We start from the raw sequence: 18393 nt of genomic DNA on the forward strand, positions 1-18393 counted from the left end.
ACGCCCCAGCAAACCTCTATTCTTGAAGACTCTTCCATGATTATAAATCCCAAAATTCTTGCAGAGGCACCAGTCTTGGAGCCAAGCATTGATGACCTGGACTTACCTTTCTTTTCCCGTCTTTCCCTGTTATTGCGGGAAGATTGAGGAAAACATGATCTGTGCTCCTGAGTCCTTTAGTTTTCTCCCCAGGACCCTGAAGTCCCTCTTGATAGACCTCAGGCTTCCTGTTGCTGTGTCTGAATATACAGTCTGAAGGCTGTATTATGCTCAGACACTTCCTAGTAGCATCCCTGAAGCCCTGTGGAGGCAGCAGACTTCTTTGTGAAGAGGGATCTGGTATGCGGATGGGTCAGATTAGATAATATGTGAAATACGTAGGCGTGAATAATGTGGGCACACCTGTATCGAAGCTTTGTATGATGTAGTGATGATGAAATTACAAGTAATGGTGGCTCCCAGAACAAGTCTTTTCCCGTAGTTTTATGTGGAGAACATAAAATAGTAGGCAAAGCCAGAACAACATTGTGCAGACTTTGAGGCAGATGGTAGGGTTTTTTTATTATATACATACTTTTTCTCAAGTCAGAAAATAAGGTTCAGATTTTTAATAAAAAAGGTAAACTGTTCTTGGAGCATATTGCCTGAAGACGCAGTCTTCTCTACTGACTTAAAGTAACAATTTAAATGAATCTCCTCCTTTATCTGAAGCGGCAGACAGAGTTATACAAAATTTACTAGGTAGTTTTTGCCTGTACTGCATAGCTTGGAATAGGTGATTATTATAGGTACTTCTGATGTCAGAATCTGTTTATCTAATTTGCTTTTCTCATAATACAGCTGTGAAAGCAGGGTTTTGATTGTTTTCTTCCTTAGTGTTTAGCAGTAAGATAACTTCAACAGCTCTTTTTTTCCAAGCACTTTGTCTCCAGTTTACATGTCTTTTCTATCTCCCCTGAAGTGTAATGCAGCATATCAGTGTCTTTTAATTGCGGACCAACACTGTCGAACTCGGAAATACTTGCTGTGCCTTGCCAGAGGAATCCCTTGTGTGTCTCATATCTGGGTCCATGATAGCTGTCATGCTAACCAGCTTCAAAATTACCGGAATTACCTTTTGCCAGCTGGTTATAGCCTCCAGGAGCAAAAATTGCTAGAATGGTAAGTGCCATAAGTAATAACCACGATCTGAGTGCACAGGCGGGGGATTTAAGTAAGGAGAGAGAAGTGTTATGCTTGGGAGGCTCTCGAATACTGCAGGTTCTGAAGGTGTCCCTAGTACTGCTCCCCATGTTTTCCCTTCCAGATAGAAACAGCATTTCCACCTCTTTCCTTAGATTTACCTCTAGTGCCAAGGTTGCTGCCATATGCACAAAAAAGTCTCCTAGGAAGAAAGATTTCAGTCTCCTCTTAAGGAAGATGGAATCGGGCAAGATTTCCCACACACTTGGCTGACCTCTCTAATTGCTCAGAAATGGATAAAGGAGAGCTGGCACATTTTGAAGTCAGGTTCTGTATTTTCTGTAGAATTTAATCCAGAAGGTCTGTTCTAAGAGAACAGTTGTCAGGTCAAACTTCTCAGGTAAGGTGAGGAACAGACAAAAGCAGTTTTCAAATCCCTGTAGGCTTTTGGGCAGGAGACTGATGCTATCTTGCTCAGCCCTGTCAAAGTGGAGGTGTTTTGGACATGCACAGGAAAGGTGATTCAGGATCAAGGAGGAAGCTAGCCTAACTCTGAATTTAGGCTGCCGTGCACGTTGCCAGTGTGGTCTAGCTCTGTTTTTATTACCTATAAATAGAGAATTGTTCCAGGTGTTTTGGGGTGGTGGTAAGAGGGCAGGTCACTGTATACAAGATATTCAAAGAACTAATATGAGAGCCGGTAAGGTGACAAGGGGAAGTAGATAATGGTCTTCAAATAAAATCTCAGATTATCAGGTATTTGTAGCAATCTGCAATTACCTTTCTTCCACAGGCACCCCCGAGAAAATCCATTTCATAACCTGAAGGTTCTCCTGGTGTCAGACCAGCAGCAGAACTTCCTGGATCTGTGGTCTGAAATCCTTATGACAGGGGGAGCAACTTCTGTTAGACAGCATTATTCAAATGCTCACAACAAAGGTACTCATTGGTTTTCTCAGGCCTAGTAGTTGGGAATCCTGTGCCACTGTGGTCTCTAGTATGGTTTTAAAACCTTGAGGATGGCTTGCAAGGATGTCTATAAAAGAAGGCAAAATGCTGACACTAGCTCTCTGCTTGAATGTGATCTAGGAGATTACATCTAGAAGATCTACCTTCCAGTGAAAAGATATGCTGCAGCAATTCAGGATACAAACAGTCAGCCTCCAGCTTATGTTAAAAGGGGAAACTTAGTCAAGAATTGCTCCCGGGCCTTCCCCAGGCCACTAAAATTGAGTTTCCATGTCCTTCTGAATTCCTGTGTACATACCCAACTGTCTTTTCCTCTCCATATGTAGGCCTTAGTAAATGCAGCCTCAGGTCAGGACTCGTAGTTATCTACTCCTGCCTGTAATCTTGGCTACTAGTTTTCTGTTAATTTCTGTTTGGACTAGAGCAAATGTACCTGCAAGGTCAGGTTTGCTATAGAGCATGTCTTCTAACAAAGAGAATTCATGGGCTAGGAATGAGAGAGACTGGGTGGTAGAGAAATCCATAGTAGTGAAACACACTGATCTGCTGCTAAAAGGAAAGATCCTTTTTCTTTTATTTAACCTGACCGATGCCTCTTTCCTCCTGTGCAGATATTGCTTTGGGTGTTTATGATGTGGTGGTGACTGACTTTTCCTGCCCAGCTGTTGTCTTGAAGTGTGCAGAAGCATTACGTCTGCCTGTTGTCTCGCAGGAGTGGGTGATCCAGAGCCTTATTTCTGGGGAGAGAGTAGGCTACAACAAGCATCCGAAATATAAACATGACTATGTCCCCCACTAAACTGAAACTTTGTCCTGCTGTCCCACTGTTGTGCAGACTTGTTTTAATCAGATTTTAAATGTTTGTGTAATTGGACAGTGTGCATGGATTACTGTATATAGTTTTATCTGCTGAACTTTTATCATAAAATAAATGTTCAATCTCTTGTGGTAGCTACTGGATCTCCCGTTTTATCTGGATTTATGTGCCTCGCTCAGCTGAGGGAAATTCTTCAAATCCGCTCCTTCGATCCTCCCAATTTACCTCGAATTGCTATTGCAGTTGTTTCATTTACAGAGAAGTATGTATTTGATTAGCAGACACTGTCTCCTGTAAGTCAGTTTATTGCACAAGTGGAAGTTCTGAAGACAGCCAAAACTTCAGTCATAGTCGAGAACAACAGACTACTTCCTCCATATTCCAGCTTGCAAAGGATCATAGCCCAGCTCCAGTTAAGATACTGCAATTCTGACATCATAATTCTTGTTTTTTCTCCGCTTTCAGAAGAAGCACAGACTGCCTCCCTAGAAGCATTTATAAGTAGATGCAGAGCTGCAGAAAGCATGGTTTTACTAGTTCAGCGTAAAAGAAAAAGCTTTCTGCACTCAATAGGCAATTGTACAGAATTGGCAGGAAGTGCCACTTAAACAGTGGTTCATCAGGCAAGCGCCAACTACAAGGAAAAAATTCCAAGAGCACCAGAGGCATCATTGCTTGCCTTACTGTTGGTCACAGTCTGAAGAAAAGGTCTTGGTGTTCAAACTCCAAAACTGCAAGAGAAGGATACTGTATTAGCTACATTGAAAGGAGCTCCCTCTACCAACCCACATCACCATTTTTCAGCCAACATTAAATAGCAGGTAAAATTCTGCAGGGGAAAAAGCACATGAAAACTGTACGTCAAATCATTCTGGCTCTATTACTTTTCTGTCTTGGTATTAGCAATGTTTTGCTTCTAATAATTATTGCTTAAATGATAAAAATCACGATCATTTAGATCACTTTGTTTCAGGTGTCATAATAATTCTGTGAGCATCCCTGAAGATACTCCTACCTGCCCAAGGTTCCTCCAGCCTGGGTGTAGTATTTGTTATAATCCAAGCGTAGTAGCAGCTGAGCTAGGTCAGAGTTTATCTGGTGGTTTCGAACACTAGAGAGAATCTTGAAGAGCAGTGATGACTGACGACTGAATCCCTGCAAATTACAGGAGGTCATTTCAAGGCATGCTGAGAAAGCTCTTTGTCCTGCCTAAACATGTAACAGCCTGAAGAAGAAAATCACTGCAGAAGAACTGATGCTTGCGGTCCACTATAAGGTAAGTTGTCAGCCACAAGAATTATTAGGTGTTGGGTATCCAAAAGGAGGGGGAAAGGTACAATCTAATGTACACCTCCTTTCTATTCAATAGAGTGATTTCTGCGTAACTGCCCACATTCTTCCCCTCTGTGCATACGTAGTTTTTCTACCCAGGAGTTTTGACTAATTAAAGTTACTGCACTCATACAGAAAGTCTCATCTCAGCTTAACAGCTGTAGAACAAAAGTAAGTTTAAAGCCAAGATGACTATTTAGCCAGATATCTGCATGGGAGACAAACACGTACATATAAATATAGATTCACCTTCACCAGAATACTGAGTTGTGCAGCTCCCCGCTCATCTAATGGGCCCAGATTCTGACTCACCAGAGAACAAAAACTATGACAAAGATCTAGAATTTCATTTAAGCAGTGGAAAACCTGCATGGAATAAGAAGTACAAGACAGCAGTTAAATGCAGCTCAGCCCCAGAGAACATTTTTAGTATCTAAGAAGTTGCAGCATTCATAACTTAAGATGTTACTAATACCGTGTTTTTAAACGATCAGTAAGGAAGATGATAAAGCAGCTGTAGCATTGTAAGGCCTTTTTCCCTAATGAAATAGAACTTGCACCATCTTCTACATCTTCTCCCCTCGTCCTCTACCCCCAAAACAACCACATTTTGCAGAGATCACTGGGGAAACAGTCGTTGGCATCAGTCTACCAGCCATCAGCGTAGGCCCAGAAGTTGATCATTGGCTATCCTATCCAACCAGCAGGCCACCTCTGCAGCTTCAAGGTTGAGACTAAGACTAAAGAACAGCAAGAGATGTAGTTCAAGGGCTTAGTTCCACTGCTCGCTAAACTTGGAATGTCTTATATCAATTGGGCAAGGTAATTTGCATTCAGGAATGTTAAGAAAAAGCCTAAATGCCTCACATGGCATGACTACTGGAACATTTATAAGTTCCAGATTGGAAAATTTAGTATGTTACTACTTCAAAGACTGAGCAAAATAATGAAAGAGACAAGACCCAGGGTATCACGGAGTCTCATTGGCACCAACCGTCTTTCTAGATGTTTTCTGTAAGGCTACATATTTGATAAAAATAGAAGCAACATTTTAATATACTTTTGACTAGAATAACAATATAAGAACATCCTTGAAGTCCACTGTGGAACATCTGAAGTAGTTTTATCCTCCTAAAGTTTGAGACCTGGAATTTTTTTTCCCTAGCCAATGCATTTCTGTGTGAGCCCCTCAGGAATACAGCTCCCAGCACTATGCTAATTGGTACCTCTTTAATGAAATTGCCTGTGAGAAAAATACAGCAACATTTTTTTGCTTTTCAAGTTAAGGCAAATTGATCACCACAATAACCTTGATTTAAAACTGCCAGGAATGTAGCATCCACTCCCACCAACTGTAACTGAAGTCATCTTAATTCACTTATCTCTTCTAGTTTATACCTGCTTTATTCTTAGAATTGCAGTCTGTAGTCCGCAGGAGATTACCACTGATCTGTTTTTTGAAGAGATTGTTTGTCTAATCTGTTTGCAAAGCTACTTCCTGGGGCAACTGGAGAACTCGTTGAAAAAAAGTGAAGAACTACTTACAGGCTTTAGGAGGATGAAAGACTGAGCCAACAGATTACTTAAGAAATGGTCATGAGCCAGTCTAATACTCTCAAAATCTCGTGTGGCATTTATCTGCTGGAGAAGCTGTGAGAACTGAGATTCCAGTACATCCACCTGATGGATATGTAAAAAAAAAAAAAAAATCTCATTAGTATCCTCCTTTATGAGGAATAAGGAGTACCTCAGACCAGCTAAAAGTTTTAATTAAGAAACTTACTCTCCCTATTGCTACCCTTAGATTAAGAGGCTGAGCATCACCTTCTCTCCGCCCCCTGAATGGAGACCTATATACAACAATAGTAACAATAATATAAGGGAGGAAAAATAGATGCTTAAGTATTACCTAAATACAAAAGAAATTGGTCACTTTCTTTAAGATTAACTAGTGCAAAAATGTACAGCTAATGTGTAAACAATTATTTGTCGTCATTTCTGAATTTTACACTGGGAGATGCTATCTGGAGACTCAGAGCAAAGGCTGCAGTGGAACAGCTCAGCCAAGTTACTGTAGCTAGAAAGTCGAACCCCCTCAATTCAGCTGTTGTTGCTATTAAATTGATTCTCACAAAATTATGCTGCTACTAACTAGTGTTTAGATTTGAAACGTCTCTTTTTAACTTCAAAAGGTCAAGAGTACAGCTTCTTTCAATTCTTAGATAAAAATGAACTTAAATTAGAGCTCAGTTAACAGGGCAAGGGAAGAAGACAGGATGGTACCTTAATGATGCAACTTCAGGGATGAGCAGGGCCTCTCACAAATGCTTAGTAGCACTTGAGAGCCGTAACATTTGCATTTCTATTAACACTCAAAAACTCTACTGATTCAAACAACCAAAAAAACCCTATAATTGTAGCACTGAATCTGGAAACTCAGAGATAAGTTTTAGCTTAGGACTTCAGTGCTCCCACCATGAATTTCTGCCAGTTCCTGATTAACTGATACGGGTTTAATATTCTGTATAATCCTGACCTGCAGATAATACTGAAGATTGTCCACAAGGAAAGCCATGTGGTCCCTCAGACGCCACTTGATGGCATCAGTTCTGTTAGATTTCAGGTGTTTGCGTTGCATCTGGAGAGCCCAGCAGTGTTGTAGCTCAGCCTGGACCCGTCGCACGCTTAGCAGATATTTGAACACAACATTGTACCTACAGTCAAAAAATATGAAGTTGTTGAAGATGGAACTCTTCCTTGGGTACAGGTACTGGAGAAGGTAACAGTGCAAGACTGGAAGAAGAAATGGGATGCGATTGTTTGCCAATAGGGTAGATCAGGAAATAGCCCATCTCAGAATAACAGGTTTCTACTTGTATTGGTTATTGACCTAAAAAGTACAAAGTAATTTCACCATAAGCAGAGAAAAGCTGTCAAAGTTTGACAGATCTATTTTGTTGACAGATCTGCCAGGATCTTACTGTCGCTAGTAACAAGTGTACCTTCAATATGACTAAGTGGAAAGAGTAATTTTAAGTTTCAGGGAGCAAGCTACAGTGTTACAGATCTACCTTTCTCTCAGGAGAAGGGGGAAAAAATGAGTCTCTGAGATCAGGGAACCTACAGACGTAGACAAAGACCACACCTAGTACTTACTTCTCCAAAACAGCAGGAGTAAAGAGAATGTGCAGTGGCCACTGAACTTTGTAAGAAAGGCCCAGAGCTGCCCAGCCAGATGCAGGGGCTTCACGTGGAGATAACTCCCGGGTAGGCCCTTCACGAGCCTGAGGAGTATCTGAAAACAAATATGGTACTGAATTAACTCTTCCTCTCCATCAAGGCAGCCCACAGAAGGACGAAAAGGGGAGAGAACAGAATGAGAAGAGCAAAAGCAAGCTAGGCCATCACGAAGGGCTGTGAAGGGAACAGATTTAATATTTTTTTTTGACTCCAAAGAAGGGTAATTAATAAGAGTTGAAAACAAGATCGTCATATTTCTTCTTAACTCATTACTAAAAATGCAAGTAGATACCTTTATGCTCCTTTCCATGATACTCAATGGTCAAGTGAAGCAGAGGGAGAAGGTTGTCATCATCTAACAGTACCTTATGAGCAGACTGCTGAAATGCAACATTGACATCTGACAGAGAGAGAGAGCACAGTTATCCAATACTCATGATGTTGCAGCTAGTGCTAATTGTGCATTCATTCATTATTTATGCAGGGACAAAAGGCAACAGTGATGCACTATTTCTACTCTTTTCATTTAGTTCCACTCACAGATATGGAGAGAAACCTGCCATCTGAAAGTTTCTAAAAGATGTTTTTTTTTACCCTCTCTGTGGGACAATTTAATTCAGAAGTGCTGCTCTTTCAAAGCTAATGAAGACATTTAGAGGATAAGATGGGGAGCTCTTTTGTATTGGACATAGCTAACCATCTGCCTACCGTACCATAGAGAGGATAGTTTGTACGTGAATAAGCAGCACTCACCATGTTCAGTTACAGCCGTAGGTGGTGTTTTTAACATGTGCTGTGCAGTGTCAATGAAAGCCTGAAACAGCTCACCTCTTCCCAAAAGATAAAAGTCTTTTATAATCTGTGGAGATAAGTTTTTGTATATAAGCATATCAAAAACCTAACAGAAATACTAGGTGTCCTAACCGATAACAATTTTATTATTAGACAACTTCTGCCATTTCAAAACAGCTGGAGAGCTCTGAAAGTCAGCCAGTGCCCAAAAGGTTTACAATGCCTTGCTTCAAGATGCAAACCACAAAACCACATAAACATACCCCTCTAACTCTGTCTGACCAAGTTCTATCACTGCACTCATTCCTGAGATCTGGAAAATGAAAATAGCTTTACCTAAAAGAAGAAAATGCAAAGCCTAAGACAGTAAAGAATTTACTGGGGGAATAGCCATTAAAAAACAAAAAGAACCCCACACCACTAATTTTAAGCTGCTTTAGCAAGAACAAGCTAGCAGTGGTATTACCTTCAGTTGTCCTAGTAAATCAGATTCCTCCACCATCAGTTTCCAAAGATGCTAGCGAAGAAACAAGCAAGTCAACAAACAAAACACAAGAAACCGCTTCTCAGATTTATCTAAACCCATTAAATAAGATCAGTAGCTGTCTTAAAATACTTTTGATGCATACAAAAAAGCACCCATATAAAATACAAGAGCACACTAAAACTCCTGTGAAGTCAACCCATGCTACTAATTAGAACACTGCTGATGCATACCAGCAAAAAACATGAAGCCTCATGTCAAAAATAAGCAAAGTCTTATGAATTCATTTCCATCCTAGTTATATTCTCACTTCTCTAAGCTCCCCGTCTTCTCCAGTTTTTGGTATTTTTCCAAATTAAAAAAAAAAAAAGCACCAATGCAAAACATTTGTCTAAGTAAAAGGCCAACTGTTACATCAAAAGCACGGTATGAAGTTACAAAGTCTTCACAAGTGAAACCACCATTACATACAAATTCCCTGCTTTTCTCCTTGCAAATGACTGGTATTTGTTAGTGTCCTTTTATCATTAGAATTTGGAGTAATACAACACTCTGAGCCCCACAGGAACCTGAAAGCTACCTGCAGCCTCCGCGCTCCTGTGTAATCACTGATTGTAAAGTTCTTCCCTTCTTCTGGTCATTCACAAAACTCAAAAGCTCCCCAGCCTGTATAGTTATCCGTCCTAGGATCCTTACCTCAGCAACAGTGCTCCGTATCCAGTCAACCACAGATTCAAAGTCCACCAAACTAAAGAGTGGTTGCTGCTTGAGTCGGTGTAGTTCTGCTGCAAAAGTGTCCTCCTGGTTTTTTAGGATGGAGCCTGTGCAAGTAAGAAAAGTGTTTTGGACAATACTAAGGAATACCATTCGGAAAATTGCAGACCCCTTCCAGTACAGTGGGTCAGAGAGGCTGTTCAGAAAGCACTCTCTTATGTCTGAGAAGAGGAATGGGAACTTGGGGAGGCCTCAAAGTACAAGATTAGTACTGCAAGTACCATTACAGTACAGACACTTGATGTGACAGTGCTCTAGTATCAGAGTAGAAAAACAAGATTCAGAGAGCAGAAAAAGAAGGAAAAGATTTTCTACACAAACAAACAGCCCTTTTTCTAGGATTGAGCTGTGTTGTTGAACCCCGAACTTTTCTGCCGTGTTAATCCGTTGGTTTGGTTCTCCACATACCCTGTCCCTTTCAATTTTATCCTACTGCTTGGACTTGGGGATTTATTATTATTTTTAAAACTACTCTTCTTCCTGCCTCTCCGAACGCAAAAAAACAGTCCGATTCAATTGGTCCTTTGTTCTTTGCAATATCGTTAAAGTCACTTAAGTATTTTTGCACACAGAAGTTAAAGATAGAGACTCCACATCAGTCCTTCCCACTTAATGTAGTATATTTCCAAAACCATCTTCCAATGTAAACTTATCAGTCTCTCAGAGAAAATCACTAGCTGGAATTGTCTTTGTTTTGCTGTCTTTGAGACTCCATCTTGATCATTTGTCTTCCCCAGCCACTTCTAGGACCATCTTGTAATGAATCTCTCCTATTCATGGCTGGATTCTAATCCTAGAACCATAGAATCATTAAGGTTGGAAAAGACCTCCAAGATCATCTGGTCCAACCATCCCCCTACCACCAATATCACCCACTAAATCATGTCCCTAAGCATCACGTCCAACCTTTCCTTAAATGCCCCCCAGGGACAGTGACTCCAGCAACCTCCCTGGGCAACCCATTCCAATGCCTGACCACTCTTTCTGAGAAGAAATTTCTCCTAATTTCAAACCTGAGCCTCCCCTGGCGCAACTTGAGGCCGTTCCCTCTTGTCCTATCGCTAGTTATCTGCGAGAACAGGCCGACCCCCAGCTCCCCACAACTTCCTTTCGGGTAGTTGTAGAAAGCAATAAGGTCTCCCCGAGCCTCCTCTTCTCCAGACTTTCTCCAGTTCCCTCAGCCACTCCTCATAGGACTTGTGTTCCAGGCCCTTCACCAGCTTTGTAGCTGTTCTCTGGACACGCTCCAGGTCCTCAATGCCTTTCTTGTAGTGAGGGGCCCAAAACTGAACACAATACTCAAGGTGCGGCCTCACCAGAGCCGAGTACAGCGGGACAATCACCTCCCTGGCCCTGCTGGCTGCACTATTCCTGATACAAGCCAGGATGCCATTGGCCTTCTTGGCCACCTGGGCACACTGCTGGCTCATGTTCAGGTGAGCGTTCACCAACGTCCCCAAATCCTTTTCCTCTGCACTGCTTTCCAGCCACTCTGCCCCAAGCCTGTAGTGCTGCATTGGGTCGTTGTGACCAAAGTGCAGGACCCGGCACTTTGCCGTGTTGAACCTCATCCCATTGGCCTCTGCCCATCGATCCAACCTGTCCAGGTCCCTCTGCAGGGCCTTCCTACCCTCTGGCAGATCATAGAATCATAGAATCTTTTCCAACCCTAACGATTCTGTGATCCTTTGACACATCCTGCAACATACATACTCAGAGCCAGACGTGCCCCTGTGCCTGTTTGCACCCTTCAGGGACAGGGATACAAACTGAAAAGGCAACATGACATTTACAATAGCTTTATTTATTCAGAGTAAAACACATGGTGACTTGTTGCTGGAAACTTGGAACCGATGTTTGAAGAGTGTTTTTTATTCATTCTGTTCTTACATCCTTCCCTAGCACTTTGAGGCAGAACACTGGGACCACTGCTCTGACCTGCATACTTTCTGAAGAATATCAGCTGATCGTCAGCAACTGTTAAGGAATTCATTCATACAACATTTTGGAAGATACTCGTCAGTCATTCACAGGTGAACAAAGAAAACAAGAAAGAGGTTTCTTACCTTTTCTGGTCAGGTTAACATTTTGATTCTCAAACATCTGTACGGATTCTCCTACAAACAAGATTTTCTCAGCAACCCGCACAGGAATGTATGATGGCAGCATTTCCACTCGCAGAGAAAACTGTTTTAAAGATGGAGCTAACATGTTCTCCTCCTCAATCAAGCGCTGTCAGAGACCCCAGGGAAAAGATAAAGAGCACAAGGAAAAAGAAACAAAAGGTTGAGAAAACCTGGCTTAAAATTTTTGAAAAATAAACAGAGCACATTAAAAGCAACCAGAAAAGTAGCAGATCTGGTCTGCCTAATTTCAATAAGGCTGTAAACTTCTTTCTACTTCTGGCATACTAGCAGATCTCCCTACAGAAGATGTTGTTTTCATCGGAAAGGGGGGTAGTGGGAAAAAATGAAGTGCAGCCTTTGTTGAACAGCAGTAAATTGGCTCTCCCAAAGGATAATGCCACAACAGCAAAAGGAATTATTCTTTTAAGTGCATCACATTAGTTTTTTGCTGCCATAAAAATGTTAATTAGCATTAGCAAAAATAATCCTCCTCTATCCCTATTCCTATGTTTTAGCACAACTTGAACATTTGTGGTACAGATGCACAAACACAAATACCTCCACTAGTGAATAGACAGCTTAAGGATCTGAAGGCTTGTATATATGAATTTTCTCAGTTACTTCCTCCAAAATGTTTTTCAAAGGCACAGTATGTTATTAACTTCCTTCTGAAGGTATAAGTAAATATTAGAACTCCAAGTAGAGATGCTATATTTTCTTTCAGAGAAGCAATCATAGCAATACTGATTAGTTCATTTGGTTTTCTGGGTATTGGAGAATTAGGTTGATTAGACCATAATCAAAAAACACTATTCTACCAAATTTTTGAGAACGTTTGTTTTGGGAATTAATTCTTCATTTTAATAGGAGAGTTCAGTATGAGTTTGTATATAGATGTTAACAGCTTGGCAATTCTTAAGATTCTTCTGACACTTTTAGATGCGGAAATACCCAAGAATTTTGATTTGGTCTATCCCATCAGCACCAAGGGTTTCTTATTTTACTATGTGACAGAACAGCCAACGTCAATTGTCAATAATACTGAACAAGAGATTCAGTTAGGCTCTCTTGTTATCTTCTTGATGTGCCAACATTTGCCACCAGGGATCTAGAAGACTTACCAATTTTCACATAGATCATACATCCAATACAGTAAAATGACTGATTTTCTGTTGTCTTTTGAAGTTTTTCCTTGTTTTTGACTGTGTATAGTCTTTCCTCAGCAAAGACTGTTTATACAAGGCACTTAATAATTATGCAAGGCAGGTTGTAATGGGGATGAATCTTTTATGCATTCACAGCTGGAGTTACACGCAACAAACTAACACCATTGGTGCCCATTAAATGTTTTCTCACGGTAAACTAGAAAATGTGAATTTACAGAGTGGTTCCTCACTAGCACCTGATGTGAAAAATATTCAGATGCACGAAGCGTGGAAGATCACTCCATTGGGAAAGCTGCTTTGCACCAGAGCAATTTAATGGTATGCCATCTATATGAGGAGTTAATGCATTTCACCAGTATTCTGGCAGGCTGCCCCCTTGCCTAACTTAGCACCCTGGACATGTTCTTAGCAGTCTCTTGACTATTCCTTAGCAATTTTTTCGCCAGTAGTGTCAATGGCATTACCCTGTTAAGTAACATTTGCACTCTGATTTGCACCAATGGTTGTGCAAAATAGGTACGTGAGCCAGCTACCACTAGAAAGGGTGCAAATCAACTCAACACCAAAGCTTCTTACACTCTTTCCCCTGCAATTGTTCATGCTATCATCTATGTCCAGGTTGAGAAAAGCAAAGAGTTGACTAAGGAATCAGAAAAGAGTCGAGCAGGGTGAGTACCACACTTGAAATTACTTGACACCAGTGTCTACACAGATTCTATCAATATGGCTTTCTGCTTCAAGATTATCCAGCTATGCCCACCAATATGTCTCTCTTCGTTATGCCTAGCTGCAACCTATGACAATATTCTGTTGATTTGCCATCCTACCAGGTGTGGTGGTTTCACCCTGATGGGCAGCTAAATTCCACCACACCGACTCTCACTCCCCTTCTAATAGGAAGAGGGAAAAAAAAAAATTAAAAAGGCACACAGATTGAGATAAGGACAATTTAATTAAGGGGAAAAAAAGAGGGAAAAGAAAGAAAAAAAAAAGGCTACACTGAAGCAAAGAGAGAGAAAACAATTATTTTTAACATCCCATCACCGAGCAATGTTTGGCCATGTCTTGTAAAACAGGGCCTCAATATGCATCGCAGTTTTTCAGGAGGACAGATGTTTTCCTAACAAGACTCCCCCCACCCCCCTTCTCTTTCCCCTTCCTCAGCTTTTATTGCCAAGTGTGAAGTCATATGGTATGGAGTATGCCTTTGGTCAGTTTAGGTCATCTGCCCTGGCAATGTCTCCTCCCCACACCTCTTGCCCACCCCCAGCCTACTGGCTTTGAGGGGGTTGGAGAAAGTATTGATGCTGTGCCAGCACTGTTTAGCAATTGCCAAAATACTGGTGTAATATCAGTGCTGTTTTGTGGGGAAAGTGAACTGCATTTCTGTCAGACCCAGTACACCAGATCTCAATAATGACCAGTCCAGCATAGTTTGCACTGAAACAAGATAATACATTTCCTCTTTAGTTACCTAAGGAACAAAGGTGCCAAGCCATGACTTGCAGCCTTACCAAGTCCTGCAGCTCTCGTAGCTGTTTTCCTGTAAGTCCCCCAATTCCTAGGTCATCATCATCATCTTCAGGTTGGCCAGGGACATTTCCAGTAGAGGGGCCCTGTTTGATAAAGAACTCTTCATGTTGGTCTAGTAGCAATCCATGTAGCATCCAGGCAGATAGCTGCTTATACATGACTCCATGACACACAGCCAGAATCCTGAGATCAAGAGAAATAAGACAGTGGGTTTCTGCATGCAGTAATGAAAACCTCAATGTACCTCATTCTGGTAAGTCCAGTTAGTTAAATATCTAACACGGATTTTTTTTTTTTTTTAAATCAGAGAAAGATGAACTGATCACTCAAAAAAACAATGCAGCAAATATATCCTGTGAACATGTGGCTTCTGTAGAGAGAAATGCTTGATTGCCGTAAGTATAAGGAAGTTTGCAGTGGCTTCCCAGTTTTGCTGTTTCTACTCAATTACTATTTCAGCGTGAACACTGAAAAGAATTATCCTTTAAGAGCCAATGGCCATGACTTTCTCATCAAAGACAGAAAAACATAGCAACATCCACCCAGTGAAATGTATCTTCCTGAAGGATGGAAAAAGAGAGTGATAGGTCTGCTAAATGGAAAACATTTCATGTAGACTTCAAAAGAAGAAAAAACATAGGATCTGAACTTTCCTCAACCCTAAGTGATACCTCAGTAAGATACCCAAAAATAGAAAGTATGGAGAAAGCCTTAATTCCTGCCATGAACCTGCTTTAGATAGGTAACGGGGACTGTGACAATTTGCCCTGCATGCTACTCCTATTTCTAGATCATGCAGGCTTGTTTTGAGAAGTATTATCTGCTTTTACAAGAAAGATAACACACTGACACTAACTCCAGTTACTACTTAAGAATTAAATAGTTTTATTGCATCTACGTACTTTTCAAGAGCACTGCGAACAGGAGGCAACCCCCCACAGCTATGTTTGTGGACGGTTTCCAATATCTGACATCCATGAATCTGCAGAAAGAAAAAGCATTTAGACTAGGTCTATTATTTGGATCTGTATTAAACTTTTCAAATGATTAAAACACTACACTTCCAGCTAACAAGAAAAATTGCACAAATCTGATGGAAAGAGATGAAACACACTCTATACAGCGAAAAAAGAGGTGATGACCTTTGTGAGCCTATGTGAGGCTGTACACCCAAGTTTTTTCTCAAAAGTTTCGCTTAACAAAAACTAAACCTCTCTGGACATTGAAAACATTAGCCTCCTCCTTCTTTTTTTTTTTTTTTTTTTTTTTTAGACTCAGGTGAGGGTGGGAGAGAAAACAGGCTCAGAAAAGAAGAAAGTCCAATTAGCAGCATCTTGTGTTTTGAAATGTGCTGTGATTAGAAAATCCGTCCAAGATCTTACTAATAATGAAACAGAAAAGAGAGTTAAATCGAGTGTAAATGGATTTGTGAAACATTCAATACTTAGAGTAGTACTAGGAATGAGGCACCCATTACTGAAACAGATTCTTTCCTAGCATTCAGTTGTGGTGTGAGGTCAGAAGATACTTTATCAGCTAAAGAAGAAACTTGTTAAGAGAGTCTGGGTACAATTTTACTGTACCTTCTGAGTCTTGATCTGTTCCACCACGACCATTACAGATGGGAAGAGTAACTGAAACTGCAGAACAAGGAACAAAATGTTGAATTAGTTTGCTATGCAAGGGAGAGAGAAATTATGATTGGGTAAGTGCGGACAGCAGCTGATTACACTAATTTAACCAAGCCATCATCATGCTTTCCCCACAAATTGAAAACCATTCTGTGACCTGAAAATCACTGGAAAGAATACATTCCCTCACCTGGATCAAGATGCACTAAATTACTGTATCCCAGCTGTAGTTCAGACTAAGCACAAGCAGCGAGGAATATGCAAGGGTAAAAGTGAAAAAACTAAGATATGTGTTAAAGTGCAAGTAATCCTCTAAACGTGACTAGGGACTACAAATTTGGAGGCATTAAAGAGAAATGACATGACATGAAAGAATAAACTTTGTTTATCCCACCCACGTTCTCATTAGACATATCACAGAGCGGAAGGAGTAACCGAAGAATACTACGTGTTTATTAACATGACATACCTGGTCCAAGGAATAATTAACATGTGAGATGGAAAGATGTGGGTCAGCCAAAAACTGTAAGAACAAAGCAATTAATGAAAATTAAAATAAGTTATGGTAAGTAAAAAAGCAGGTTTGATTTTATATTCCATACCCTTAGTTCTCACAGCTTCCCCCCCCCCCCATCTTTTTTGCGTCATGTCCCATTTAGGCTGTAACTTTTAATGAAACCACTGCACAATGACTGTACACAAGGTGTAACAGCTACAAAGCCACCAAGGATTTAATCAGAACCTTCACAACTGAAAACAGAAGTCACAATAGTCTGAGAGAGCAATGGGCTCTGAGGCTGTTGAGGCACTTACTGAACTGTACATAAAGGGGACTGACTACTTATTAGAATGAACAGTCATTTATAATGGCACCTCACAGGAATAATTTGGAAGCCATTCCTAAAGGGGAAAGAAAACTATCTTGTCGCCTCTTTAACTACTACCACGTAGCCCATTAATTGCAGAAATGACAAGTTTCCACAATCTGTCAGCAGCAGGACAGCCTCTTGTTCCAACTCTCTCTCCTTTACCTCTTGTTCAAGGTCAAGTAGTGCTTGTCGATACGGCTGCAATACTGAATCAAGACCTGTGCAGAACGCTCGCAAATAAATCCCATGTAATCCACCCTGGTTTTGCTGAGATACATGATGGTCCTAAAAGCAAACAATAAAGTCTACATCAGCTCCACAGTGCAGGTCTAAAGAGTAATGGAATTTCTGTGCAGCGTTACACCAGCATCCAACGATCACAACATCTTGAAATGCACCTTAACCCCCCAGAAAGTGCCCGGAAAAGAAACAGCAGAGTTTCATTTAGCTCTTCCGTGTATGCACGCAAGGGCTGCGAATGGTTACCCACATACATGTACCCACCCGTAACTCCAGTGCTTATTCGTACACCACAAACCCTGGTGAATCTCCAGTGATCACGAATTACCACGCTATGTTTCCCCAGGACTGAGATTTTTACATTCAGTCCACCCTTCAACATTGGTTGTTCCGGACCCTCCTTCACTTTCACCACACGGAGCCTTCTGGAGCCCTGTTCGAGAAAGCCCGTTCGTTGGAACTAGTGCAGAACGGTGCCGCCGCACATCCGTGCCCGGAGCGGTTTGGGCGGACTGGCACCCGCTCAGCTCTGCCCCGCCCCGGGAAAACCGCGGCGAGGCGGCCCCACCTGCTGCTGTACGTGCCCAGTGTACTGCTCCACGAATTCGGCGAAGCGGATGTAGTCGGTGCCGAGACGGCAGAGCCGGTTCAGGACGCTCGTCTCGCTGGGGTGCAAGAAGGGCAGTTCCTGGGACACCTGTGGGGAATGACGGCGATGAGGGCGGGCGGGCGGGCCGCGGGGGCGGGCCGGGCCGGGCCCTGCCGTACCTGCAGGCCGCCGCGCTTGCTCCAGGTGAAGGCCGCCCCCGGGTAGCCGCTCAGCGCTAGCAGCAGCTCGTGGATCATCCTGCCGCGCGCCGCCGCGCAGCCTGCCGGGAGAAGTACAAGGGCTGCCGGGAAGGGCGCGTCTGCGCCGCGACCGCCGGAGGGCCCGCGGGAGAGGCGGCGGCTGCCGGTGGCCTTCTGCGGCCCGTTGACAGGGTGCGCTCCGCGGGCGGCTCCCCGCCGGGCGCGGGAAATAACGGGAGGATGGGCGAGCGCGCCGGCTTTCCAGAAGAGTCACCGGGAGCAGCTGACGAGGCCGGGCTAGTCCGGTCCCCTCCTCTCCGTTTCTGGGGCGCTTTGCCGTGGCCGCAGGAGGATGGTCGAGTAACTCGGGTGGTTGTGATGGCAAGTGTTGATCCAGAAGGTCCCTTCCAGGACAGCAGCAAGCTCGCAACCTTCTAGGTTGTTTTTTC

The 18393-nt window shown here is 42.3% G+C and overlaps 2 protein-coding genes across 9 annotated transcripts in view; one reads left to right on the forward strand and one right to left on the reverse strand.

Moving 5' to 3' along the window:
- Positions 1-3102, forward strand: part of TP53BP1 (tumor protein p53 binding protein 1) — a 49163-nt gene extending 46061 nt beyond the window's left edge. For all 4 annotated transcript variants that reach the window (XM_040570201.1, XM_040570200.1, XM_040570199.1 and 1 more), the window contains 3 exons: positions 962-1161; positions 1976-2121; positions 2763-3102. In XM_040570201.1, the coding sequence (XP_040426135.1) occupies positions 962-1161; positions 1976-2121; positions 2763-2950 (534 nt within the window). In that variant the 3' untranslated portion in view covers positions 2951-3102. The remainder of the gene's footprint in view (positions 1-961; positions 1162-1975; positions 2122-2762) is intronic.
- Positions 2705-18224, reverse strand: TUBGCP4 (tubulin gamma complex associated protein 4). Of its 5 annotated transcripts, XM_040570204.1 has the most exons (19): positions 17924-18224; positions 17724-17852; positions 17078-17200; positions 16516-16569; positions 15999-16055; positions 15318-15397; positions 14397-14598; positions 11657-11822; positions 9513-9637; positions 8799-8849; positions 8294-8399; positions 7833-7940; positions 7457-7595; positions 6837-7014; positions 5846-5980; positions 4550-4666; positions 3984-4123; positions 3648-3699; positions 2705-2888 (listed from the first exon to the last, which is right to left on the reverse strand). In XM_040570204.1, exons 1-18 carry the CDS (start codon positions 17999-18001, stop codon positions 3687-3689), a joined length of 2001 nt encoding a protein of 666 aa, XP_040426138.1. In that variant the 5' UTR covers positions 18002-18224; the 3' UTR covers positions 2705-2888; positions 3648-3686. The 5 variants fall into 5 exon arrangements, with proteins under 5 accessions (XP_040426138.1, XP_040426140.1, XP_040426137.1 ...); XM_040570206.1 differs by lacking the exon at positions 4550-4666 and having other exon boundaries at positions 17924-18136; XM_040570203.1 differs by having other exon boundaries at positions 2705-3699; positions 17924-18136.
- Positions 18225-18393: the final 169 nt, after the last annotated feature.

Source organism: Cygnus olor, chromosome 11 (assembly GCF_009769625.2).
Source record: "Cygnus olor isolate bCygOlo1 chromosome 11, bCygOlo1.pri.v2, whole genome shotgun sequence".
In the NCBI taxonomy this organism is placed as follows: Eukaryota; Metazoa; Chordata; class Aves; order Anseriformes; family Anatidae; genus Cygnus; species Cygnus olor.